The sequence below is a fragment of the Dermacentor silvarum genome, chromosome 1 (assembly GCF_013339745.2).
Source record: "Dermacentor silvarum isolate Dsil-2018 chromosome 1, BIME_Dsil_1.4, whole genome shotgun sequence".
NCBI lineage: Eukaryota > Metazoa > Arthropoda > Arachnida > Ixodida > Ixodidae > Dermacentor > Dermacentor silvarum.
The window spans coordinates 31,760,581-31,788,190 of NC_051154.1; the positions used below are offsets into that span (position 1 = coordinate 31,760,581).

General features: G+C 43.5%; 3 protein-coding genes across 3 annotated transcripts in view; 1 reads left to right on the plus strand and 2 right to left on the minus strand.

The window, feature by feature from the left end:
- The window catches only part of LOC119459240 (glycerol-3-phosphate acyltransferase 1, mitochondrial), a 104,215-nt gene extending 103,587 nt beyond the window's left edge, over positions 1 to 628 (minus strand). The window contains exon 1 of the mRNA XM_037721067.2: positions 408 to 628. The gene's annotated coding sequence lies outside the window, so the exon portion shown is untranslated. The remainder of the gene's footprint in view (positions 1 to 407) is intronic.
- A 344-nt stretch (positions 629 to 972) lies between these two features.
- LOC119459267 (charged multivesicular body protein 3) lies at positions 973 to 5,483 on the plus strand. Its single transcript, XM_037721082.2, has 6 exons — positions 973 to 1,174; positions 1,253 to 1,313; positions 1,415 to 1,594; positions 1,672 to 1,793; positions 2,317 to 2,431; positions 3,343 to 5,483. The coding sequence occupies exons 1-6, from the start codon at positions 1,130 to 1,132 to the stop codon at positions 3,483 to 3,485; spliced, it is 666 nt and encodes a 221-aa protein (XP_037577010.1). The 5' UTR covers positions 973 to 1,129; the 3' UTR covers positions 3,486 to 5,483.
- Positions 5,484 to 5,992: 509 nt separating this feature from the next.
- LOC119459257 (RRP12-like protein) overlaps positions 5,993 to 27,610 on the minus strand; it is a 56,015-nt gene continuing 34,397 nt past the window's right edge. Inside the window, exons 21-32 of the mRNA XM_037721076.2 lie at positions 26,853 to 26,933; positions 17,117 to 17,333; positions 16,290 to 16,447; positions 14,437 to 14,528; positions 12,086 to 12,271; positions 11,231 to 11,391; positions 10,978 to 11,088; positions 9,804 to 9,865; positions 6,607 to 6,670; positions 6,492 to 6,529; positions 6,328 to 6,407; positions 5,993 to 6,132 (exon numbers count right to left, since the gene is read on the minus strand). Of these exons, the coding sequence (XP_037577004.1) occupies positions 6,015 to 6,132; positions 6,328 to 6,407; positions 6,492 to 6,529; positions 6,607 to 6,670; positions 9,804 to 9,865; positions 10,978 to 11,088; positions 11,231 to 11,391; positions 12,086 to 12,271; positions 14,437 to 14,528; positions 16,290 to 16,447; positions 17,117 to 17,333; positions 26,853 to 26,933 (1,368 nt within the window). The 3' untranslated portion in view covers positions 5,993 to 6,014. The remainder of the gene's footprint in view (positions 6,133 to 6,327; positions 6,408 to 6,491; positions 6,530 to 6,606; positions 6,671 to 9,803; positions 9,866 to 10,977; positions 11,089 to 11,230; positions 11,392 to 12,085; positions 12,272 to 14,436; positions 14,529 to 16,289; positions 16,448 to 17,116; positions 17,334 to 26,852; positions 26,934 to 27,610) is intronic.

Here is a 27,610-nt window from a genome sequence, read left to right on the forward strand (position 1 = left end):
TGTGTTTTGAGACAATGAAAGCTGTTTGCTGAAAACGGTGACCTTAATACAAAATTTCTGATGACGCTAAGTGCATACAGAAAATCTTAATATTAGCAAACACATCTGAACATACGCGACGTTCAAATGGCTCAGATGCAGGCTGTCGTCAAAGCTCAAAACAGCCTGTTTAGTGCTGGTTGTGTTATTCATTTGGGCCACAACAGCATGCATTTTTACTTTTACTTCTCAGAGGCCTGAAATTGATTTATGAAAATGAAGTATGTCGCTGCTCGCAGCGCGGTGTCTCGAAGCTCTGCGCGCAGCTTCTTGCCCGTTCATCAACGAGGCTTGCGAGCATAAAAGAAATCGGGTAGTATTTGCAGCATGACAAAAACACTCGGGAGGACAAGCTCTTAAAGTTTTACCTTTCTCGAGCAGTGCCAGTACTCCGCACGAAGCAGTCGTCGACGTTGGCCTTTTACGTCTTCAAGGAGTTATCGTGTTATCGCACCTCGTAGCAGCTTTATATTAAATCTCAGTTATAAACGAGCACACACATTCGGCATATTCAATACTACCGGCAGCACTCGAAAATGCACGCAGACGCACGACGCACGTGCGCATTTTGCGACAGAACAAGAACACCGACAACCACTCGCCAGACACAAACCTAGCAAAACAACAACGAATGCCGCGAGATGGCAGCGCCAGTTGCGTCTACCTACGTATACCATACATTTATATAGTATTTATTGTTTAATTAATTGTTATAAAGTAGAAATAATTTATTTTTATACTTTAAATACTAATATTTTGGTTAATTTACCAACCAATGCTAATATAAAGAAATACTATTGAGTTATTTAGTCAATCTCATACCCTGCCATCTAGCGAGCACACTAGAAAAATAAGAGCAAAAAGAGAGGCATACAGAATAGAAAAGAAATGACAGGCGCCCGCACTTTGACATGTCAGTTAATGTCAGCTTCCGGTATAGACCTACTTCCTGTGTTATGTTTGCTTACTGCTGCAGCAATAGTACGGTAGCACTGCTGGAGTAAAGTTCGTATACCAACTATCAACCGCTGCAACCATAGGTAGAAATGTCCATGTGAATGCATCAAAATTAAAGTGTTTTGAGTAGCTAATGGGACTGTTTGGGAAAACACCAGAGCGATCGCCGAAAGAACAGGTACCGATAAAGAACAAGTTTAGACCACACGCACCGCACAGGGAGCGGTCATCTTAGCGTTGGCGTTTATCGTTTTAGGTGCGAGAATGGACTTCAAAGCTGAGAAAAGAAGGGTACCAGCTGGATCGCCAAATCAGAGGTATGCCTTATATGTCTCGAGTGTCGCATTAAACCATTCATGTTACTTGACAAGGGGTTTAGAGTAGCCTAGTCACTTGTGATTTAACATTGTTTCGACAGCTATTCAGAGACAAGAAGAAGGTGTCAAGAAATCTTTGAAAGAGGCCGCAAAAAAGAATGACAAGGAGGTGTGTCTTATCCTGGCGAAAGAGGTGCTTCGTGCTCGAAAGGCTATCAATCGGATCCACGCCTCCAAGGCACAGTTGAATTCCGTCGTTATGAGCATGAACCATCAGCTCGGTAAGTCGGATTATCTGTTCCTCACCAAAATAAATTTATATTGACAGCCCGTAAGCCCATTCGACCATTGTTTGCAGCTACCCTTCGGTTGGCTGGCTCAATGCAGAGAAGCACTGAAGTTATGAAGAGCATGCAGCAGTTGATCAAAGTGCCCGAAGTAGCGCAGACGATGCGAGACCTGTCGAAGGAAATGCTGCGAGTGAGTGGTGTACTTAAATACCTTGTTGTTATGACAAACGCCGGTAGCTCATCTGGTATTGCAGGTTTTGACTGTGGCTGTCACATGCAAACTTTGAAGGGTTATCTGCGGCCCGAGCTTTCGTTTATTCGTGACTGTGCACTTTTGGACGTATACTAACACAACCAAAGCTATGAAAGGACTATGACACAACTTTGCCCCTGAAAGAGGAATTTCAAGCGTTTAGAGGTATTGCCAGCCTTGACCACCAGGTGAAACCTGCCTGTTGTAACACCACTACCATCAACATATGCACCTAATGAGTGGAGAATTCTATTCTGGTGTGTCAAATAAGGCTAGTGTGCCAGATTATGTTCTGGCACACCAGTTGAACAGCCTAAATCACAACATTCCACCGTGTTCGTGACAAAAAAAGTTACCCCTAATGGGGTAACTGTCAATTTCCATACAATAGTTCAAGGAATGTTGCTGGGCTGTTGCACCCAGTGTGTATAACTGCCCATATATTAATTTGTTTACTCAGGCAGGAATAATAGAAGAAATGCTGGATGACACAATGGAAGGCCTTGATGACCAGGACGACTTGGAGGAAGAGGCACAGGAGGAAGTTGACAAGGTCTTGTGGGAGCTGACTGCAGGTTGGTACTGTTCAAATATTCACAAGCAGACAAAATTGTGCACTTTGTGCACTGTATCACCTTTTGTCGCCTCTCCTTTGACAAAAAGAATGGAAAAAAAAAGAACAAATGGTTGGTGTGTGTGTACGCGTGCGCGACTGAATTTACCACTATATCGCTTAACAAAATAGTTTATAAACACTGAAATCAATCCGAAGTCCTGGTTGTCATGTCTGCCAGCCTGCATGTTTTTAATTTTTGCTTGAGGTGAGAGTGCTATTAGCTTGCAAAGCGTGATAAAAACTCATGATCAGGTTTATGGAAGAACCATTTTAGGTAGGCAACAGATAAAATGAATGAAAACAATTTCCACATCAACACAAACTTCTTAAATTAGCAGAAAATATGAAGTTTAGTTCAGCATCCTCTACCTACAGAATTTCACTGCATTATTGAACCATGTGCTTTAATGTAACTCTAGAATGTTCCTTCAAAAAAGTGCTGTCTTTTGCCCATTTCTAAAGGATGGCTATTGATACTTATGGTGTCTTGAAGCATCAAAACATGTGTCATCTTAACTATGGAATGTTTTATTCTCCTGCATTTCGAAACTGACAGTCTTTCTGATGAAAGAGCTTTTGTTCAAATGTGGTCCACGGTGCAGTGGGTTGCCACAAACACCCACAACCACAAAGTAGTGGGTTGCCACAAATAGAGAAAAGGTTGTGCTCAGGTCTGCTCCGAAATCGGTGCAAGAGGTTTGTATCACAGTTTATGGCTGTGCCAGTAGGTACAAAGAATGAACAAAATGCAATGGCCCATTAAAAAAATTGTATTTGTTTGAAGACAGACTTAACAGCGACCCCAGTTGGCTTGCAATGTTCAGGCATATAGACGTAGCCAAATTAATTTATTGTGATGTCTTTTTCCAGGCCAGCTTGGCAAGGCTCCAACTGCAGTTACAGAATCTTTGCCATCAGAAGACATCCAAGAAGCTGGTCCATCCTCTGCAGTAGTAGAAGACGAAGATGACGTGACCAAGATGCAAGAGCGATTGCAGGCCTTACGGAGCTGAAGTGCAGCCAGCCAGTGGCTTGTACACCAAGTACGGTTGTTATCAGCGTTTGCTATGCCATTATAGTTGCAATGTTCCTTGTTTCCCCGCTTGTTGGCAACACGCAAACTTGTACAGTCTCTTTGTGCCTCCTCAGGATGGCAGTGTCTGAAACTTGGAATTGCATGTTAAACCCATTAGTTGTCACACATAGAAAACATTGCATGGTTCTGGGCAATACAGCATTGTTTGATAATGTCAAGGCCACGTCAAGATCCCACTCAGCTGTTGTCACACCTATTTGTTTATGCACTCTTACATCAGAAAAGGAGAACCAATTGGCAATAGCCACGTACTATCAGCGTCAAATGAAACTTGAACAGCGGAGCGCGTGGCGCAAGCATAACTGAAGGTATAGTGTGCGCTATCCAGTCATCACCAGCGCACAACCGGTTCGGACGCTGCGCGAGATATTTTCGTTTCTGTTCTGGTTCTTATATTTGAAAGGGGGAAAACAAAAGCTAAAATATTGCAGTATTGTCGCACGATTCGCCGAAACCATAAGTGCTATCGGCGTCAAATGAAACACAAACAGCGGTACGCGTGGTGCAGTTTGCACCATCATCATTAGAGATAGTACATTCGCTGATGTGGTTTGCCGCTGGTGCGCCACATTCATTCTTATGATCCACAAAACTGCGCAGCGCAGTATCGGTGGCGACTGTGGCCGGCGTGGGCGCAGTGCGACCAAACTGGATGTGCGAGCCTGTCAATGGTGATGACTGGATGGCGCACACTTTATCGTCACTTATGCTTGGGCCACGCGCTCCGCTGTTCAAGTTTCATTTGAAGCTGATAGTACAGCTGCATAGGTTAAGTGCATTGTTAATTTGTTATAAACATGGAAGCAGCTCAGTTTGTGATGTCTGTTTTCAAGACTGGGCTGTTTCTAGGCAAGGTCAGGCAACCACACCTGGTCATTATATTTTAGTGATCATAAGATTGATGGATGCAGCAGATATTGTGTGGAAATGTGACGCTCTTTCCTTTCGCCTGTCTTTTTCTTGGTGTGTCGAGTCTTTTCGCTGTATGAAGAAATGTGAACAGTTATTAAAGGAAAGAGCACAGGTGTGGCAGTGTTTCACAAAATGTTAAAGGCATGTTGTACAGGAGCTTATCGTCTGTTTGTAGTGATGCTATAGTTGTGGTCAAGCACAGAAATCAACTGACAAGGGACAGCCTAGAGCAAAGGCTTTCGGCACCGACCGCAGTGCCAGAACTCGGCAGGGCATTCGTGACATTGCATATCTCAATACAAGGGCCACCCAGTCAAGCTCAAGTTATGCTTTATCTTTCTAAATTTCTAAACTGTGAGGCAATCATGGACTGCCCATCATTCCCACCTACTTGCAAATCCTGTGCACACTAGCACCAGAATTGCCTTTAGTCATTCATGCAGAAACTATGGTGACAAGTGCTGCAGCTGGCCATCCAAGTCAGCCAGGCTTATTCACATGCATTTGGCTTCTAGATTTGCCTTCACTGGCTTTTCCTATGTTGATGTTCAACATGGTTGCTTATGTATGCAAGTGTTTCATTGGTGAAAGTACAGCACTGCATCTATCACTATCTTTACCCCAATGTTTCAAACTCTACCCCAAGAATGAGAAAGGGAAACCACATTATAATACAACAGGGGGTGTTGAGGCTTCAAGAGGCTTTAACATATGTGGTGCTCCCCTGAACCCAACTTGCTACTAGCCGACCTTCCCTCCCAAGCATAGGTACTGCCACAGCAGGGCAACACAAATTGTATTTGTTAGAAGGCCCCAACTGCTGTTAAAGAATCTTTGCCATCAGAAGACATCCAAGAAGCTGGTCCATAGTCTGCGGTAGTAGATGTTAATATTCATTTCACCCATTGCTAGAGTTAAAAACGTTTGCTAATATATTGACAATGGACAGTTGTCCATTCTGCACAGACTTCTGCACTGCTAAATAAAATATGCCTTCAATGAATATTCATTGTCTTGTGGATGCACACAGGAACAAATTAAACACTTTTGCACCACTTTAGCTTTTCGGCATCTAGCAGCCAGATTGTGTAGGACAGACTACATACACACAATTGTTCATTTAGAATACCTACAGCATCTGTAGGGGGGAGTAGATAGTATATTGAATCTGAAGGGGATCGCAAACAAGTTCGATATATAAAATAAAAAATTTTTAGGAGATTTTACTGCTGTTCGTTATACACAATTTGATATATGTGGGTTCGATATATCTGGGTTTGAGTAATAGCACTCACAACGGATACTGTTACAACACAAAAAGGTTCACACGATCAAGAGAAGTCTCAGGCTGGCACCAATGTTTCAATAAGGGGACTTGATGAAGACAGCTCCCCTTGTCAAAATGGCTCCAGTTTGAGGCTTCCCCCTTGTTTGCTTACTGTTGAGCACTACATATACTGATTGATAAATGTTTATTCAGACATATCTACAAGAATAAATACAGACGACACATTATGTAGCACAAATAAATACCTCATTTATTATTTTTAGCACCTCTCATTACATGGGCTGCTCTTGTCTTTTGTCCTTTTCGTGCGCCTTTCTGGGCTGCTGAAAGCAGTCTCTTGAATGCTGCAGGCTTCTTCTTGAACCTGGATGAAATGCCATGTACACAAAAGCACTTAGCAACCAGCATGGACACAGTGGCAAGCAGACACAAGAGCAAAATGCTGACTGTGTCACATCTCTTCAGATTCATTGCCGGATTTGCTAGAACTGCAAGTGCCATGGTGTTTAGTACCCACTCACAAAATGAAGGTAGGATAAGAAACCAACCACAACCATACCTTTTGTTCAGTGACATTCTGTTCAATGGCACGTAGGCATAGGGCTCCAACTTGCCCTTCCTTGCATCGCCATCGGATGTCTGTGCATAAAATTTGGCATGGGTCAGTCAACGGATTTTCACAAATGGCATAAACAAGTTGACAAGCACATTCTAGTTTTATACCTTATCAGTCTTCTTCTTCTTCTTAGAGGGTCCAGTTCCTACAATGGAATATGTAGGTTTATATCAATCAAGCTTGCAGGAGAATTCATGGCAGTCTAATTTCACAACAACATACCACTTGTTATTCCTGATGTCCCTTCTCCACCATTCACATCAAGAGGCGCCTTCCGCTTCTTGGTCTATAATGTAAGAGCAGTCAATGAGCTGGGGAGGACCTATGCTTTGTAGAAACAGTAGAATGAAAATTCTATGAATTTAGTATGAATGATAAGCTACAATGGAATGGCTGAACCTGTTTTTAAGAGAAATACAGCTCCTCTATCCTATACCCCCCGACCGGAACAGAACTAATGGTGCAAATTCTATGCATCTCAGAACTTCAATGGCACGAAACGTCAAATTTAAGCATGATTTGTTAAAGTGAAATCTGCGAATTATAGTTAGATGAATGGCCAGAAATCTTGTTAGAAGCAATGCTCACAAATAACATCTGGATATTTCAAGTACAGCTTACTGCTTCTCACACATGCTACGACGTGTACCTTAAAAGAAGCGCCGGCGCATATTACAAAAAGCCTGAACACAGACCATATGAATAAAAAAATAGCTTCTCTAATCAATTCTTGGCAACTTCACTGGTAAACACTTTTGGTAACTAGCACGCACCTTGTGGATGAGAATTTTCCGCCTCAGATATTTTAACAGCATTTATTCAAGAGGTAAAGCAACATTAGCTTTTTTGGACACAAAAGCCATGAAAAAGCAAAGCCTAAGCAGTGCAAGCACGCAGAAATTTAGGGCACTTTCAGGATGTATGTGTGGCCTCGGTCAGCCGCCCCCGACCAGGTGACTCGATTTGACCATATGACGTCAGTAGGGCAAGCTATCCGATTGGCTGCCCAGGGCGCGTCATCCATTATTTTAACGCGATAGTGTTAAGGGCCCCGTGTCACAGAAAATCCTGTGTCGCGTGGATGTCTGCGTCCATGGCGGTGAAAATCGTCCCGAACCACCCCGACCGCGCAGGCCCTCCGCGTGGTGCAAGGTGTGAGTGAACAAAAATAGAATTTCAGTGAAATCCGTCAGAAAAATTGTAAAGTACGACTTGACCAGAACCTACAGACATGGTGGCATCGGACTGTTATTTGAATGTATGAGAAAACAATTCTGTTAAGAGGAAACTCAAACACAAACCCCTCTTGCCAGCATTTCTACCATACCAACAACGGTGTGCTCGGGTATGCTACATGAGAAAATCTTATCCAGATGGCGCTCGCATCTTCGGCAGGTCAAATTGGGACTTCGCCTGCCTAACGCGTTTTGGATGCACGCGCCTCGGGGCAATAGCAAACAATTAATAAAATAAAAAAAAGGTTCTAGGGCCTTCCCATTTTAATATAAGATGACTTCTATTGCCATTGGAAAAATCTGGGTAAGCTGGCTTTCCCACGTTCTGTGTTGTAATGAAGCCCACTGAAAGAAAAATGCGATGCGAACGGGTCCAGATAATGCTATCGCGTTCCACTCTTAAAGGCGAAGCTTAAGCGTCCTCCAATTTTTTCCAACATTATGGTAAACAAATGTGGTCGTAATAGTTTAAATGTTAGTTAATTTGTTTCTATAAAAAAGTAACAGAAAGAAAATGCACAAGGACAATGTATCACTACACTCACACACACAGGCAGTCATTCGCGACCGCACTGGCGCGTTATCGGGCCAGTGCGGTCGCGAATGACTGCCTGTGTGTGTGCCTTTCCCACCCCGTTTCTCTCTCTCTCTCTCTACGGTCAAAACAATTCCTGCACACAGCAAGTGTCTGCTTTCGGAATCGGAATTTTATTATTAAAGGTTGGGACATATTACAAGTATTTAGTATACAGAAGCAGGCCCCATAGTCAAAGACTGTATCGGGACCTCCTGTACAAGAGCAGGTGACATAGTCACAGCTCCACCGGAGCAGACAGTCCTGGAACAACGGCCTATACAGTTGTCACACAAGTCAGTCAAGGCACTCTGAAGTTTTCCAACTATCTGACAGACTATAGTTCTCACGGACGTTTCCAACCATTTTTTGTCTTTTTTTTCGTGAATGCTTTTTCTCTCCCCAATTCTTTTTTTCCCCTTACCTTCCCCTAGTGCAGGGTAGCAAACTACAATCTTTTCGGGTGAACTTTCCCGCCTTTCCCACCCCGTTTCTCTCTCTCTCTCTCTACAGTCAAAACAATTCCTGCACACAGCAAGTGTCTGCTTGTGTTACAACGTGCTCCGTGTTGACGAGAGCTGCACGGTCAGTGTTAGGCTCGTTCTTTCTTTTCATGAGCACCATGGTTCGCCCTTGTTGTGTTGTGGGCTGCAAACGTAGCGACTGGCAATATGTCAAGCTGCGACATCGTGCCCCTCTGCAAGGCAGCAAACGAGCAGAGTGACTGCAGCGCATCGGACTGTCGGCATCTGAATAGCGCCAAAATCTACGCGTTTGCGGCCGTCACGTCACGCCGAAGGGTTACTACCACAATAGAGTTTAGAGAGTGTCCGGTATTTGGGTAAACGCAAGCACAAGTGAACTGGGTGTTTTACGGGATGAACGGAGGTGCAAAACATGAATTGCTTGCACGGTGCAGCCACCTGGTGGCACAAAGTTCAGCCAAACACAGAGCTAATATAGCAGTAACCAAGTGTATTCTGCTTTGCTGCTAGTGCAAATTTTCGGCAGGAGCTTTCGTCTTTTTAAATGTTTAAAATGTTTTACACTTGGTTACAGCAATATTAGCTCTGTGTTTGGCTGGTTAAGCTGTGCCCCACCAGGTGGCTGGACCGTGCATGCCGATGAGGCTGCACACATAGTCTACGTTAAACCTCCTTCATCACAGCGCTAATAGTATGGAGGGGCTTCAGTTTACGCCTCTGCCAATCTGCCAAAACGCCCAGCTCGCCTGTGGTTACCGGAATACCCGACACGCTCGGCACTGCGACAGAACGCTCGCAATGCACGCTGCTTGAATCGCTCTCACTGGGGATCAACAGCTAGGTGGCTAGCGCAGAGGTTGGAGATCCTTCGCGCGCTGGCTCCAAGACAACCGGAAGAAGATGACACCACGTCACCATGGCGTAGAGCCAGTGAAGGCGGAGCTAAGCCCCGATCACTCGGCGAATGAGTTGAGAAGAAACAGCATGGCTAGGCAAGAAGGTAACTTGTAATCGTCCGTAGTGCTCTTAATATTAGGCACTTGACTTAAATTGTGGCGCAAATGTTGTCCAAACTGTTTCAGGAATCCTTTAAAACAAGCATTTGGAGGGTAAATCATCACAAACCTTGTAGTGAGACAGTGCCTCCAGAAGATCATTTGCTGCTGCTTCCGTGTCACTTGCTGGCTCTACATGGAGGAAAAAGTGCATCGGGTCATGTGCCATCAAGTGCATAAGAGGACATATGGCATACACAATTTAAAGACACACTAAAGAAAAAATTAAGCTATGCTATAGTAGTAAATTATGTGGTTCTATAATACTATATCACAAAATAATACTATGCGTAATGCGAAGACGTGGGTTCGTTCCCCACCTGCAGACTTGTTTTTTTTCATCCATTTTCATTACCATTAATTTATCATTTTCTTTAATTCCCTATGCAAGCCCATTTCCCCTATGTTGTCCTTGGTGTTATTGCTTGTTGGCTTCTTATGATATGACAAAAATAGTCACAGCTCCGCCAGAAATTTAAGCATTGATTGCAATAGCAAACTATTAGACAACACAAAGCAAGACTCGTTTTATTGGTCAGATAAATTGCAATGAACATTTACTCACTAATTACATTACCAGGCATGGTGTCGCATGCACGGGCAGACGTTAACAGATCTCTCAATGACCGTGTCTCAATGACCGTGAACACTCGCTATGACAACACTGGCGTGATCAAGAGCAGCAGCAGCGGTGAGGGAATTGCCCTTCGGGCTGCCTTCTGCTTTAACACGAAGTAGGTGCGGGAGAACACAGCACACATGAAGCCATCGGCTTGCGGCGAGCGTAGCCTTTGTACCCACAGCAGATTACCTCCAAGGTGGAGTGTGCACAGTCGTGCCTCAGCTGCCCCAGCACTAGACAAAGCGCACACCAACCTGCCTCCTCCTCCAAGTGCCCCCACTTCTAGCACACACTCACCTCCCATCTCTCCCCCTTGCGCACATGAGGAGACATGCATTTGCCCCACCCTCTCCCTGCATGCAAAAGATGCAGCCGCACCAAGCCACCATCCTTCTCGGCTCGACAACTTTTACTGCACCACGGTGGCCTTAAAATGACAAAATATTTCGAAATTCATACTGCCATATCAGTGCAAAGTTTAAAATAATTCAGGTTTGGTATTTAATCTCTTTCCTGTTATAGTATTATACCACTTACTGTGAAATTCATGAAAACAGTTAAGAAAGGACACTTGATTTGATTTAGTGTCTCTTTAGTGTCCTTTAAAAGATGGGCTGCTTACCATCCTTTTCAGCTTTTCCAGTCTCTGGGTCCAGAATGAGCAGCCGTCCATCCTCAGTCATTTCAAACGGGCATTTCCCCTTGCTTTTTAGTGGTGCCTTCGGGTCAGTAGCTGCATGAAGAAAACAATATAAAGCATTACAATGGTACGTAAGTGGAAGAGGAAATATGTAGAGCCAGGCTGCTTTAGTCGGTATTATTTCATACGTGAAAAAAAGTCCCACTTTGATATTCACAATATACAATGTACATACACAGTATCTGCTTTCCCGCAGATTTATCCAGAAAGTCCACAATGTCATCTTCTCCTTGCTCCTCAATCCATGCAGATGCAGCTTTCTTGCCTTTTCTGTTTGCTGGAATTCTCTCGTCACTATCAGTTTCATCTTCACTGTCCTGCAAGATCTGCTCAATCCTAAAAGAAGATTTAAGAGGCATTCAGCGCAACAGCATACAGTGTGGAGAAAAAAAAAGTATGTGCATAAACTAGTTTTCATAAAAGAATAACACTGCAATGAAATGCACTGTAAGAGTGGAGTGCAAGAAACTTAAAACACTTTCATACAATAGGACAATTTCATGGTCTTTTACTTCTTAGCAGTACTATCAATATTAAGCACACCATCAGGGATGGTGGCAAGTCGCCTTCAAGGAGTAAAATATGTCAAAGCAAAAAGTAAGCATGAACTGAAGGAACAGAGAAACTACAATTTAAGGCTAACAGCATAAAAGTTTTTATCAATGGAACATGTTTAAAATAATTTTCAATTACATTATTAGTGCCTCAACATCTCAACAGGACACTGCAAGCAAATGAGAGATGTTAAAAACCAGTGCAGTCATGCCAAACTTGCTATTCCATGTACGCTCTTAGCTTGTTTTTTGCTAACCACTGTCAAGACACTAGTTCTTGCTACCACTGGTACTGGTACTACTAGTAGGCATTTTGTCAGTTAATGATAAACCTCAGGTTGCTTGGCCAGACATTGAGCGAAAAGCTCGCAGTCGTCAAACTAGCACTATATTTGAAACAAAATGCTAAACCTGGCTTCTTGGCAATCTACCTACAATGTCAACTCGTGAAAGAGCAAGTAGAAACAAAAACACACCCTTCAGCGGCCCCAGATGGTCCAAGAGTTCCCGAATTGCTGGCCACATCATCGTCACGTTTGCCTTTAGACTGATACTCTCTGCTCTTTTCATCCTTCTTCCGTTTTTTTCGCTTCTCAACTTTGCGGATTTTGACGGCTAATTTACGGTATGACTCGGGTAAGAGTCCAATGATGTTTTCATAGCTAAAAACAAGCAAACAAAAAGACAAATAAGCACCAAACAGCAATTTATGGTAACATCACAAGGTGTTAGAATGCAAAAATTCTTTACAAAGCAAGACCAATGCCTTTTGGCTTTCAAGACGCCAAGATAACGTCCACATTATTTAATCATGGCAAAATAACAGATACTGCCGGATATAAATTTTTATTGTAATTTAAAGTACCAAACATGCTTCAATAAACACTGCAGCATTAACAATCTTGCTTGCCCATCACGTTAGTATAAGCCATATCTTCATGAAGCAAGCGAATATCTAACTCCACATCTGCCTGCGCCATCGCTTTCAACCATATCTAACCTACAGGTCATTTGGCAGCAATGTTTTTCAGCTGGTTCACGAGATTAAATGGTCAGATTACATCTTCACCAGAGGAATCTACACCAACAAACTAAGGCTAAAGAAATTTTGTATACAAAAAATTATCAGGTTTCAGATAGCTTTATACCGGTGTCACATGACCACTTTTGATCACGGTCAAGCCTGATCCGGATCAAAATTCATGACACCAATTGGCTTCCTCGCGCAGCTTGTGCAAAAGAGCCAATCACGACCGAGAAATTAGATCTGGATCAGGCTTGATCGCGATGAAAAGTGCGCCATGCGACACCCGTATTATTCATACAGATGACTGAAACTATAGCTCCCAGAAAGGCTACAAACTAGGGATGGGCGAATAGTGAATTTGAGGTTCGAAGCGAATTCGGAGCGAATAGTGATTTGTTCGAATAATTTCAATCAAATAGTTCAAATAATATATATCACATATTACACTAAAACCTAGTTAATTCGAATTTCACGGCACCGAAAAAAAAATGTCCGAATTAACCGAATGCCGAATTATCAGGGTATCCAGAAAACAATAAGCAAATGCTTACTACGTCAGCACGATTTTATTAGTGTAATGGATGAGCAAATCCAGTGTAATGGATGAACAAAAGCAGTGCGGAAGCTGCAATTCTCGTCATCTCGTGATTTCCTTCGTAGCATGGCCGCAGCGCACGCCATCATTTGCGACACGCTTTGCACCACCGCGCGCACATCCCCATTACTTTTTCACCAGTAAGCTGACCGCCAACAGATCGCACGTCCATCACGATGTAGCCTGTGCTCTTCATCCTCGACAGCTTTGCACTGAGTCAAACTGAAAACACCTGTTTGTTGCAACCGCGGCTGCTATCAACGTGATTATGAATGGCGACTTTGCGGTGCTCATGGCACGCGGCCGACGTGCGTATTGAGTCAAAACGACACATCTGCCTGCGCCATCGCTTTCAACCATACCTAACCTACAGGTCATTTGGCAGCAATGTTTTTCAGCTCTTTTTGCCGCAACCGCTGCGGAAGAAACCGCGGCAGCTATCGACGCGATCATGGATGGCGACTATGAAACCCTGCGGCCAACGCGTTGTTATGCGCGGCAGTAAACAGAATAAAGGCACAAATAGGCACGAAGCGTTCCGTCATTGCTGTCATTCTGTCATTCCCGTACGATTTCTGCTGATGACTATGGCGATGCGGACTACGCCGCTTCGTTTCGGTTGTACGCTAGCGCCGTTCCTGCTTTTTTGCATCGCACATTTCCGGCTCTTTAATGCAAAAACGTATAGCCTTCGAGATTTATGGTTGATGTATGGCAGCCATGACGTGAAGCATAGCCTACGAAATGTGCACCGGCCGTCCATGGCTTCTGGCTGCCTATTCGGGTGCGCCGAATAATTCGAAAATATTGAATACCTGAATCCGAATTGAAGCGAATAACAAATATAGAATTATTCGATCGAATATTCGACAATACCGAATATTTGCCCATCCCTACTACTAACAAATATTTATTGTAAGGACGCTTATGCTCCAATTTTGCATGCTTGTTCCTGCCAACCTGTTCACACATCAATAGAGAGTGCAGACAAAAATAAAAATAAACACCTTGGTATGTAGTGTTATAGGCCTCATTACCTACGCTAGCTTGTGTATGTGCACTCTGAGCACTGGTCACCATTGCAATTCATTTAAACGGGCGGGAAGACCAGCCTGCTATCAGGGCCCCTTCAGAGCAAGAAAACTTCGGAGATAAACTAAACAAAACTATTTTTCAGGAGCGCAAGGTTGTACAGAAATACTCACCCAAACTTTCGAATCAATTTGATGAAAATGTCTCTCAGCTTCATTCGGAAATGCTTCCGGCAGTCTTCCGACATGGAGCAAAGGTTGGGAATCTAAGAGATGCACATGCTAAGTAAGCACACTCTCAACAAACAACACACCAGTAACCACACGATCATAAATTTCACAATATCCTCAATAAGAAGCAACACAACTATTACGCAAGTGAGGAATCTGCAACACGAGCAACTACAACAGGGCATGCCAATAAGCACAGATCCAGACTACAAAAGGAAGTTCAGCTGTATGTGATTAGAACTATAGTGAGCTCAAGGTCCTTTCAAATGTTTATCTAGATCTCTACTTAACTAACCATAAGACCTGGTTATGAGGCCCTGACATTAACAAGCCAACTATAGACCTTTTCATCGGGCGAGGAGGAAAGGGCGTGCGACGAGCCTTCCTCCTCTCTGGCTAGTGCGAGACGGCACGGCGCGGCTTGAATGTGTTGCCGGTCGCGCGCTGCGGAACGATTTGGAGGTGTTTTAGCTAGTTCTGAGTGCAATTTACGGGATGTCAGTTCTTACGAGGTCGCCGAGCAACCACTGTGTAGCCTTTAGGTGCAGCAGTAGCTACAGTATCTGGAAATTTCTCTTGGATGTGCAAAAATGCTACGCGCATCACCAGCCGCGGTGTGTGTATGTGTTGTGAACTATGTTGGATGTCGGTTTTCACTCGATGAAGAGTTGTTTTAAAACATTTCCATCAGCCACCAGCATCGTTCTCACACATTTTAAGGCTAGTAGACCTCAAATCACAATGTCTACGTTAGCCTCCTGCAACAGGTCGAAGGCTTTGCTCAACACAGCAAGCACTGCGGTTGGCAAACCAACATGATACACACAAGCTTCGTGCTTCGATCGGCATTGCCATTTTACCCTGTAAGGCACAATATTCAAAGAGGATCACACAAAGAGAATCCAACAGCTATTTGTAATGACACAATTTCCGTAAGATGGGTGAATGCGTCGTAGATGAATGAACTTACAAGACTGAAAAAAAAAAAAAAAAGTTCATATGTCCCCCTTTTGTGGCAAAATAAAACAGAACACGGGATAACGACGCAATAAGTCTTCACATGGTCGTGCCGCATGCTTGGACCACTTGGCCACAGCATTTAGTACTGCCTAGGAAGCTCGCGCAGTCTGCAGCTGCATGGTCGTTCGACCACTCGAAAAGTGTGATTCACACTGTATGGTATGCGGTTATTATTAACCAAACTATTTTATTTGTGGGCGGAAACATTGCCCAGCAAAGGCAGTCGCCCAATGTATCTACAGATAACAACTTGAATTCTTGTCAAAGTATAAACAGCACAACTTATTCGCCAGCAGAACGGTACCCACGCTGTTAGGGTCGTCAAATGTTTCGTAACTACTCGTTGCAGCTAAACCAGAGCTTAGAATTACAGTGCTGATAATGCTACAGTAAGGTACCATTCGTGAAACGAATTTTCAGAAATACCTAAGTGATATTAGAGGCTCATTGTAAGCTCAAACAACGAGTACACCTCGCGCTGGGTGCTCCGTCCGCTCTAACGCGCCAGCAGAAACTCCTGCCGTTTAATTACTTCAGACTTAAATTCCTTCACTATGCCTCACAGGACCATACCCCACGTAGAAGACGACGCCATGTCATGCTAAATAGACCGCGAGGGTGCGAAAAAATCCACCACAAACTGCCGCCGAGCGTATACCATAGCATACAACACGGGCGTTCGCCCAAGCCAGCATGCCAACTGCCCATAGATGGCGCCACTGCTGACGCAATGGCGGAGCCCATGAAAAAACGGTCTATACTTTCCCTCGACTTACCAGTTTGGGCAAGTGTTGAGCCAGTTCTTCTGTGGAAAGGATGACAAAGAGCATCCGCACAAAATAAAGGGCTGCCTGCACAATCTCTCGACTATGCGATGCCATGACAATCTCAACAGCCTCAACGACGGCATTCAGCACGTCATTGCTGTAGATACCTGCAAACAAAAAAGGATCTTTAAGCATCTTCACAATAGCAGATTTTATCTGCCATATCAACAACAGTGCACTATACAATGTGGCAACATTCAAGGTTACATTATCCTAAGTGGAAAGAACTCCCCAAATACAGAGAAACTGCATCATCAGTTTGAATGAATGATTGCAATTCATTTAAATGGGCGGGAAGACCAGCCTGCTATCAGGGCCCCTTCTTTCTCTGAACATTACACCAGATTCTATTGATGAAGGCAGTAGCAGCACTCTTGGGGCAAAAAACATTTGTGCAGTGCTCGCGTTCTAGCTCATGGTCACACCTTGCACACACCTGCCTTGTCCTAGAAAATGCATACAGGGTCATCAGCACTGGCAAGCCACTGTGGATTCCTAATTAATGTGAAGAGCATAAAAAGGGACAAAGACATGAAAGCCGATGGGTCTTGTCCCCTTTTGCACTCTTAACATCAATATCAAAGCATAATATAATAACATAATATCAAAGCACTAAAAGCAGATTTGAAAAGAGGAGCTCGAACTCTGTAAATGATAAAAGTTTCATTGAGCTGTCACAAATATTAAAGAAAAAGATTTTCCGAGTAGCACAAACACTTCATCTTGCACCAGCACATAACAAATCTCCACCAAATACCATAAATGGGCACTTGTACCTTTGAACTCATAGAGGACAGTGGAGAGTGATAAAATTGTGCAGCTGACTAGGTAGGAACCACCTGTGAAGCCAGCCGTCAGCTGGGACACAAGCTCCTTGACAGCTGCTGCAGGATCCTCTGGCTGCCAACTGATCAGTGCCTTTCCCACCCTTAGCACAACCTCGTACGCTGCCTGCTGCACCTTAGCAGCATTCACTTTGGTGCACAACACCGCCTGCAACCAACAATTTCCAAATATGCAATAAGTCGACCAGTTGATTGCAAAACAGACCATGACTACTGCTGCCCTATATTTTCCAAGTCTGTTTTTGCACACACAGTCTTTATAATGGTTGGGGATGTGAAAAGATTTAAAACAACGAATAGTTTGCGAATGGCATTTGTTAATTTAATTTACACCACACATTCACTGTAAACGTGAATGTGTGGTAAAAAAAAAAAACGAATGACATTTTTAGAATTTATAGATGATGCAAAATTATGACAAATCCTGGCACACTTTCTAACAGTCGATACGTAAAGGAGTGCACAGCGCCAACTGTTTTATGCAGATGACTGCAGCCTGAACATGCCTCCGCAAGTAGCCATGTTCTGAAGAGCAATACATGCCAACACTGAATGCCGACGTAGGCTGCACTCAAGACTTATGACAAACTACTTGTTAGTGCTCAACACAGAGCATCTATGCCATGTGCTTTTTTTTTTTACTTTGAAAATTTTGCTTTTAAATTGCATGGAGCAAGTAGCACAATTCGGTCTGTTCAGGAGGATTATCTAACGAGGGGGACGTTACTTACATGACAAATTCCCTTTAGGGCACATGCTAAATTCTGCAGTAATGAAGTCGCATCTGCTTAGCAGAAATCCTAAGACTAGTGCCACTTTCGAGACACTGGGCACAAAACATGCTAAAAAATTGATTGGCATTAGTCAAAATTGTCCCGAACTGCTTGACGCATGCTCTTGGAAACTTAGCCATAACACCAATGTATTCTCCAGCCCACTTTAAGGCCAGGTATCTTGAAAGTGGCACTAGTGTTTCACTACTCCCCAGCTTCAATTTCTCAATTGCAACATGTGGTCTAAAATGAACAATTAAAAATGTTAATTAGTGAATATTTCTAATTAACTACTTGGACATTCCAATTTCTCATGGCAGATAATGGATGGAAAACTGATGGACAGTATTGTTCCAACTTTTCAGATGCATTCATGCAAAAGGTGGAACAATATTATCCATCACAGGCTATCCTAAAGAAATCTGTTGAAATTGAAAACAAAATAAAAAAATTGGTGGCATAATGAAATAGTGCAACAGGCAGTAAAATAAGTCACGCGTAAAGACTGTCTACCCTTGAATTAGATGTATCACATGTTGCCAATGTTGGGCCTAACAGCAGAATACCTGCTGCGGTGGCTTAGCGGCTCTAGCATTGTGCTGCTAAGCACAAGGTTACAGATTTTATCCCTGGTTTCGGCAGCTGCATTTTAATTGGAGTGAAATGCAAAAACACCTGTGTACATAGATTTAGGTTGACATTAAAGAACCCCAGGTGGTCAAAATAAGTCACCCACTATGGTGTGGTTCACAATCAAATAGTGGTTTTGACACGCAAGATCCCAGAATTTCATTTTAATAGCACAGTAAAATTGCAGCATGCTTTACCTCCAAGGGTGAAGGCACATCTTAAATAGGCATTGCACTGTGTGTGTTTCATGAGCACTTACTAGCATAAAAGGTAGCACAACATGTTTATCCCGCATTTTAAATCACCATCACAGCAACTACTGGAATGCAACAGCCAAGTGTCAACAATGTGCCAAGAAGGAAAACACAGCTTTAACAAGACAATTATAAAGTATTTTACCTGCAGCCATATAGAACCAGCAAAGATGGTTTCAATTATTATTATTATTTGTTTTTTTAGGGAGACAGTCCCCGATTATCAGAAGCATTAGGAACATGTCTCGCTTACTCCTTTCCATACTGTACAATCACAGAAGGCTTGAATATTTGAAATGTTAAGGACTACTTGATGTACACACTTCTAAATATAGTATACACTGTCATATAATATAAATTTGTGCTTTTTATGGCTCTAAAACCATATTAGCACTCTGACTGGCTACTGGAAGGAGTCCCAACATATGCATGACCACACATACACTTGATTTTTGTACTATGAAACTGTCTGTTTGAAATGGACAACCTTAATGATAGTGTTTAGTCTCTCCATTCTAAAGCAGTTATGCGCAGGAGCTTTATATCTTTACTAATATACCGTGTTGCAATCAATGCGAAAACTTTAAAACAGTCATTAGGTGCACTTGGCACCGATTTCACTAGCAGCCCATTAAAAGGGGCCATCTACCTATTATTAAGGACCCACACATTTACAGTACAGTTAAAAGCTTATCAAGTGTTCACACGTGCAGCAGTTTGTTAGCAAAATATTTATTTAATAAACACGAATAAATTTTACATCTGCAAGCTTCCTTGTTTATAACGTTAGCAGCACTGATAACAGAGCAATAGTAACTGAAGTCCCTATATAGTAAAAGTACCGCCATCTACTCTTTCCTCCGCCGTCTCCTCCCCTAAAGCACTAGTTTTTTTCTTTACTTTTTTTGCTTACAAAAGCAAGTTGACGGTGGTGGCCCTAGAAAGTCCCCGTTGAAGCTTTCAGGCCGGGCTCGCGCCGCGGCCGCCGCCGGCAACTACGGCTGCACAGAGTGACTTTCAACATAGCTCCGAGGCGGAAAAAAACAAAATATAAAGAAGTGAAAGCGCGCGCTATCATCGTCCAATCAGAGATACAGTAGAGAGAGAAGCGGCGTTGATCGAAGGATGGCGGTACTTTTCCTATATAGGGACTTTATTAGTAACAGCACACCACAAAGAATTCATACCAAGTGCAGCGTTAACCCCCCCTCTATAGCCTTGGCAACAATGCGAAAGCATCAAAACGGTCATTAGGTGCACTTGGCACAGATTTCACTAGCAGCCCATTAAAAGGGGCCATCTACCTATTATTAAGGACCCACACATTTGCAGTAAACTATAAAACTTGAAAAAATATCTGCAAATTGTGACAGGCTTCTGAAAAACTTGTACAGTTAAATCTTGTTATAATAAAATGGGTTATAACAAACTAGTGGAGATAACGAAGTAATTGAAACTACCCTTGAAATTCCTGTAGAAACATGCATTTAAAATCTTGTTCAAATGAAGCAAAACTTTCCTATTTACATATTGTTATGTAAGACGTTTCTTTACCAGGGTTCGTACAGGTTTCCAAGGCAAAAATTCAAGGATATTCCAGGACTTTCCAGAACCTGCCACAGGTTTTTCAAGGACTCAAAGCGGCATCCAAAGTAGGATTTCTTTATTCTAACATTCCCAAAAATGACTAGTTTTATTGCACTTACAATAAATAAATGTATATCACAATTACAATAAAAGTGTCTAGCCTTGATGAGTTAACACAAAATTAACGCTTACAACAGCGGTTGAGATTTCTCCAGTACAGGCTGGATAAATTACCAAAAACATTCATAACATTCAGCATAGGGTTATTGTACTAAAATAAAAAGAAATAAATGCATATCCCAATGACGTTATTAATGTCTGCCTTGATCACTTTGCAAGTTCACAACCACTACCAAAACAATAGTTCGCAAAACCCAACGAATGCTTCCAACAGCTATTTTGACTTCTCCAGTATTAACTTGGAAAGTTTACCGAACATTTCCAAACCATTCGGTGTAGTCTTGCTACACACCCATTAAATTATAACAAACTGATGTATATTGCAATTTGTAAAACATGCCTTGTCTTGATCATTTCTCAAGTCCGCAATATCAAAAGTTAACACAAAATTAACGCTTACAACAGCGGTTGACACAACGAACACTCATAACAGCTGCTCAGGCTTCTGCAGTATTAGCTGGGTTGGTTCATCTATAACATTTTCAAAACATTCAGCATACCGCATTTTCCGGTGTATAAGACGCGTGTTTTTCTTAATTTTTCGTCGGTGCGTCTTATAGAACGGTGCGACCTATGTACGTTCTTTTTTCGAAAAAACTGCCGTTAAAATCGGATCCGATGTTATGGCCAAACGAAGTGCGCTGGTTGACTTAATTGCTACGGGTCCTGTGCGCGCTATCGAGGTGCCAGGTTCTTGTGATCGAGTTCCCGAGCGCCATGCGAGAAGGATGGAGCAGCAACGCATGCGGCGGTAGGCCGACCGCAGCCGATCGACCCCGAAGTCGTCGCATCTGCAGATCGCTGTCAAGATAAGGCGCACGCCGCTGCACAAACTACGCAGTTGCTACGAGAGTACAGGCAGCCCCTCCTCCCTCCCGGGCAGCCTTCCTGCTTTTCCTCCTTGTGCGCTATTTGGCTCACCGTCGCACGCTTTCACTTGTACATACAGCATACGGTGCGCGGGGACGATGCTATCGCCATTGAACTTTACACGGAACCACGACGGCAGAAATGCACCTGGAGTGGAAATATATGGCACCTATGCGCTTGCGCGTGACCCGCGTTCAGGCTGCGAAACGTCACTGTAAGTTTTTATTGCGATAGCAATTATATGGACACTTCAACCGGATTTCTGCCGTCGGCGTCGCCGTGAGGTTCCGTATAGATTCCAAGGGCGATAAAATCGTCGCCGCGCACCGTATGCGCGAGCGAAAGCGCGCGGGGGACGCGCGCGCTATCACGGAGAGCGAACGCACGGCCGAAAGCAAACGCGACCGATGCGCGAAAGGCCGTGGGGCTATGGGAGGGAGGGAGGGAGGCGGGGCTATGCTGTGCTCTGGCTCCAAAGGCGAATTGGTGCCGGAGCACAGCGGGCCACTCAATCTCCCACGCGAAAGCAAGAAAGCGGGGAGGCAGCGCGGGAGGGAGGGGGGGGGGGGGGGCGCAGCTTCTACTCTTCCAACAACTCCGTTCGTACTTTGCCCGGCTGTGGCCGTCGCCCGCACAGTCTCTTATCTCCACACGGCTCTGACCTTTGTATGCGCTGTGCATCTGCCGCTAAGTTTCTATTGAAGCGATAGACCGCACGAACCTTGCCCGCTGCGGCGGCTGCGATTGCTGCCACCGTTTTGACAGTCGTTGTCTGCGGTCATTCGGTGTGATCTATTCATGTTTGCTTGTGCGCGCTGACACCACGCTTGTTAATTCAGTTAGTAAGCGGATGTGTCCAAGTTTATGCAGCCGATAGAACTACTATCCCTACTCCGAATAGCTCTCTACTAATTGCTATCGCAATTGATGCTTCGCCTTTCGGGCGAAACTACGACTTTTTTTAAATCGCTTACCGAAAGAACAGGTGCGTCTTGTATACCGGCGCGACTTATATGCGTTTTCTTTTTCTCCGGAAAAACTGCCGTTTTGAGGGGGGTGCGTCATATACAAAGGTGCGATTTATAGAACGGAAAATACGGCACTTATATTATCATAAATGATATTATAACAGACCTCCACCCAAAGGCACTGAACATCAGTGGTAAAGTTGCTCCACTATAGCTCTCTTTAGCTTCACTAGCTTCACCTCGCGCACAAGAGTGAAAGTGGGAAAGGCAGACCAATGGGCGAGGAGTGAAACGAACGATAGGGTGAGGAAAGCAGCGTAAACACTGCCAGCCGATGCAGCACCTAAGCGCAGCACGGGTCTCTCGCTCCGTTCGCGGTTTGACGCGGTGAAGCCTTTTATTTTTTCCGTGCAGTTTTGCAAAACCGAACCATGTGTACTCGCGCCAGCGTATTGTTTCGGACATGGGGAGTTTAATTGTCAGATCGACGCCGATCTACAACAGAAAGGAGGTCGCAATGTCAATATCAGAGTGCATTGCTCACGAAATTCAAGGATTTTCAAGGACGGAAAAAAATTCCAGGACTTTTAAGGGCCTTGAAAACGCACTTTTCAATTTCAAGGGTTTTCAAGGATTTCAAGGACCTGTACGCACCCTGCTTTACACGGTGAAATGAGATCAGCAATACAACTCACTTCCTCTACTTCATAATGAACATTTATTGACCAATCTGTGCTGATTAGACGAAAATCTGGTGGCACAAGACGCTGCTAGTAGTAACTCATCTGATGCAGCTGTTTAGATTCCTCACGAGCTGTCACCTACTTGCCAATGCGCCAAACCAGCCATACTGCCAAGTTGGCGGGCAAGCCCACAAAGTACTGTTGCTGCCTCACCACTGCACTCTACCTATGTCACGACTTTTGCTCTCTTGTGCTCTGTGCATACAACACTAAGCCAGATTGAAATGCAAACAGTGGAGCAAGCACGTGGCTTGCGGTATGCAGAAGGATGCCTTTCCAGGCATGCAGCATTCCACCGCTAACTGCTCCACATGCACACTAAATGGGGTTTTTTTATCAGAAGAATCGCTTGGTGGGCAAGTTCCTATTTCATTCTTGAGGCAAGACGTGCGAAAAAAAGTTAATACGAAAGCAAGGAAGACAGCGCTGTGACCGCCTTCCTTGCCTTCATAAGTATTTTTTGCACTGGTTGCCTCAAGGGTTTTTCATGTCTTGGAACCATATTTTATAACAATACATTTGATTTTAAAATTCTTTTCGCCCTACATCAGTGGCTCAGAGAAAGCCACGCCGCTGTTAGTGCTGGCGTCAGCCAATTGGTGAGATGAATGGTAGAAATAGAAATCAAACCGGGATCATTTGCTTCCACATTCTTGGACATCACTCAGGTTACAATCCACATTTTGAAACACGCCTACAGACCCCTGCAAGCCTCTTGATTTCATGCAGAGATATCTGCTGTGCAGCTATTTCTGCATGCCCGACAACACCAAAGATTAGCATAGGCAGCTGCATTAGAAGAAGCAGTCATCTCGCTGACGAAGACGTGACGGAAGACAATCTTTCGTGGTCCTTCAGTGGTGCACTCTGGGCTTTAGGGTTGGCTTTGACTTACCCACTATAGTAACTCATTGCAACTCCACTCTCCGACACGCAATGTTGGCCGTGAGGGTGGACGTTAATAATGAAGTAGAGAAATTCCAATAATTCAAAATATCTTTGTTCGAATGGACAGATAATTTGAACAGCTCTCTTGGTCCCGGCAAAGTCCTATGTATTTGAACAGCAAAAAACTCTTGCGAATTCGAACTCCAAAAACAGCGCAAAAGTTACTCCGAACGAAATTTTTGTTCCCATGGACCACTTTTTAGACAAACCCGAACTGAAGGAAAAAATTCAATGTGTTGCTAACTACCGTAATGTTGTGTGCTGTAAAAATTACGAGAAAGGACGCGCGTAAAGCAGAGACCGAGCAACCAGAGCAGCAAGCAGAGCGGCGCGCGCTCTCCTTTCCAATTCTGCTTAAAAGAAGGAGAGAGCCCCCTAGTGCACGCTTGATTACGTTACCAGCACGCTCACGCGTTGCGCCAGACCTTGCTCCCCTCCCTCCCTCCCTCTTAGATTGCGCGTGCACTCGATCACGTCATCTCCAATACTGGGTACGCAGGAAGAATGCACGCATCAAGCCACCGTCCTTCTTGGTTCACGCTCGCAAGTTGCTCCTTGCACCCACAGCAAACAGCGCGCGAGACACAGTCTTATCGCAGAACTTTTACAGAACCTAGGCTTTTTCGGGCACGTTGTTGTGCGCTGATGAAGGAAAGATAAGACTCTTTTGATGCAAGCCCAGTGACGGTTTTGGTTTTGTGTGTGGCACCTCACATTTGATCGGGTGCTATATTTAAAGGGGCTCTCTTTAATTCGAACTTCATCTTATTCAAATAAATGTGTCCTCATAGGAATTTGATTTAATGAGATTCTACTGTAATTTCGGCTTCCCTTTGTTATGGTGAGATTTTACTGCAATTCAATATGCAGGCTTTTTTTTTTCTGTCGAACATTCAAAGGTACAGCAGCTACATGCGCTGTTCTAGGGCACTTGCCGGATGGCAGCCCCACTGAGACTGGTGTTCTGAGTAAACTGACACTGCACGATAATGACAATGACACATGGCCGGCTGTAGGTGCAAGGGGCAACTTGCGAGGGTGAGCTGAGAAGGACGGTGGCTTGATGCGTGCATTCTTCCTGCGCACCCAGTATTGGAGATGACGTAATCAAGTGCACGCGCAATCTAAGAGGGAGGGAGGGAGGGGAGCAAGTTAGCGAGGTCTGGCGCAACGCGTGAGCGTGCTGGTAACGTAATCAAGCGTGCGCTAGGGGGCTCTCTCCTTCTTTTAAGCAGAATTGGAAAGGAGAGCGCGCGCCGCTCTGCTTGCTGCTCTGGTTGCTCGGTCTCTGCTTTACGCGCGTCCTTTCTCGTAATTTTTACAGCACACAACATTACAGTAGTTATCAACGCATTGAATTTTTTCCTTCAGTTCGGGTTTGTCTAAAAAGTGGTCCATGGGAACAAAAATTTTGTTCGGAGTAACTTTTGCGCTGTTTTTGGAGTTCGAATTTGCAAGAGTTTTTTGCTGTTCAAATACATAGGACTTTGCCGGGACCAAGAGAGCTGTTCAAATTATCTGTCCATTCGAACAAAGATATTTTGAATTATTGGAATTTCTCTACTTCATTATTAACGTCCACCCTCACGGCCAACATTGCGTGTCGGAGAGTGGAGTTGCAATGAGTTACTATAGTGGGTAAGTCAAAGCCAACCCTAAAGCCATATGACCATATTATGTTAAAAATATATTGTTTTATTGTTTCAGCAAACAATAGAATGTGCTTACTAATTATCTCAGGAAATAATTGACATATTTAAAATATAATTGGATATTTAAAATCAGCTCAAGAAACTGAACAAGTCTGCAGTTTCATCTAATTTGGTCAAGAAATAACTGACATTATCTTAACAACCCATGTCCATGGGTCTTTAAACTTAAAAATTACCAAAAAATCTAGCTTTGTAAAACTGCATTTTCGGATTCTGCATCTATTATTCTCTTGATCTACGAAGTTTTTTATCTCGTATGTCGATATTTAAACCATAATATATTAGTTTTAAAACTATAGTGTGGGAGATTAGTTTGTTTTCTTCATTTTTGCAAAATGCTAATTTTGCACACCCAGAAATACATTTACTGTGATACATCAGTAGCTATCACAGATAGAAAAATAATTCTTTCTGCAGCATGAAGCTAGATGTTTGGAGCACACAACATAAGAAGCACTTTTTAAGGGTTTTTTTTTAAAGTTTTTAAAATGTCTCTTTTGTGTGACCAATGCATGGCCAAGTTCAAAACAATGGAGTCACCATACTATATAAAGTAAGAAATGTTGACCCAATAAAAGTGCTTCCTATGTTGTCAGTCTTGTGCTTTCTGCTATTGATCCATATGTCATTTGTATATTTTCGTGTGGCTGTTATTTGCCTACTGTAGTAAGAACAAAAGACATTGTTTTCTTAATTATGTAATGAAATAATGGTCATACAGAAAAAATAACCGCATTGGGAGAAGAAACTAAACAAGCATGCCAATATTGATCAAGCTTGGTTCAAAAATAGGTAAGGATAGCTCTAATCACCATATCCCCCCTTAAAAGGAAACCAGAAGGGGAAAAGAAGCAGCACCATACAAACATGCTAGCTGAAGTGCCAGGTAGACAATTATGAGGACAAGGCTATGTGATGATACATGAAGTGAAGCCAGAACCTTCAGCAAGCGCTCTTTGTAGTTACACACATGACACAACACGAGTTATTTGGAAGACTCACCTCATGAAGCGCTTTCTGGGCAAAAGACTTGTGCTCAATGCTCAGGTTACCAAGCAAAAGGCCCAAGCACCGAAGCCTTGGCTGCACAACAAGCAAGCAATTCAGTAAACAAGGCACGCATCAGCGAACAAGAGCAGCTGCAGCTGAACCTGTACATAAGTTCAGAAGGGACTACTAAACAAAACAGCTTGTGGCTCCTGCAAAACTGCAAAAGACTACTGCACTTGTGATCTTTTCAATAACTGCTGTGATGTCCGTGCAAACACTGATGATTGCGCAAACTTATGGAAAGTCACAGTGACCTTTGTGCAAACTTTTGGGAAACCACAGTGATTATTTATGCAATGCAATGTTTAATGATCTGTTTGCAGTCTACCTTTAATGTCTGGGTTAGCTCTTCTCCACTCGTTTGGGCGCATCATGACTGTCACCCATTGCTCATTTCATTACCTGGTATATTTTTTTTTTTCAGCTGTTTACTTGTAAGCCATCTTGGCCTTTTGCACTCTTAACATATTCTTAACCAGGTTGAAGAGAAAACCCCCCAGCTCCAATAATCCACTTGCAAAATCCACAATGCAGAAAGCCTCGGCATTCTGCTCAAAGTTGGTTTGAGCCCTAGTTGTTACAGCGGAAAAGTGAGGAGGACTACTGGCATCAGATGCGCATGAACTCTGAACGTGGCGAGGTTTGTCTATAGACTAGAACCTTCTGCTTTACTCTCGTAACTGTGTTTAGAGCAAGCACACTTAATCTCG

What these genes read in the sequence shown, in the direction of transcription:
- LOC119459267 (XM_037721082.2), top strand. Translation starts at nt 1,130, where the DNA reads ATGGGACTGTTTGGGAAAACACCAGAGCGATCGCCGAAAGAACAG. An exon ending in AGCGATCGCCGAAAGAACAG is followed by an intron (nt 1,175 to 1,252) that starts GTACCGATAAAG and finishes TTATCGTTTTAG; the next exon opens with GTGCGAGAATGGACTTCAAA. An exon ending in CTTGTGGGAGCTGACTGCAG is followed by an intron (nt 2,432 to 3,342) that starts GTTGGTACTGTT and finishes GTCTTTTTCCAG; the next exon opens with GCCAGCTTGGCAAGGCTCCA.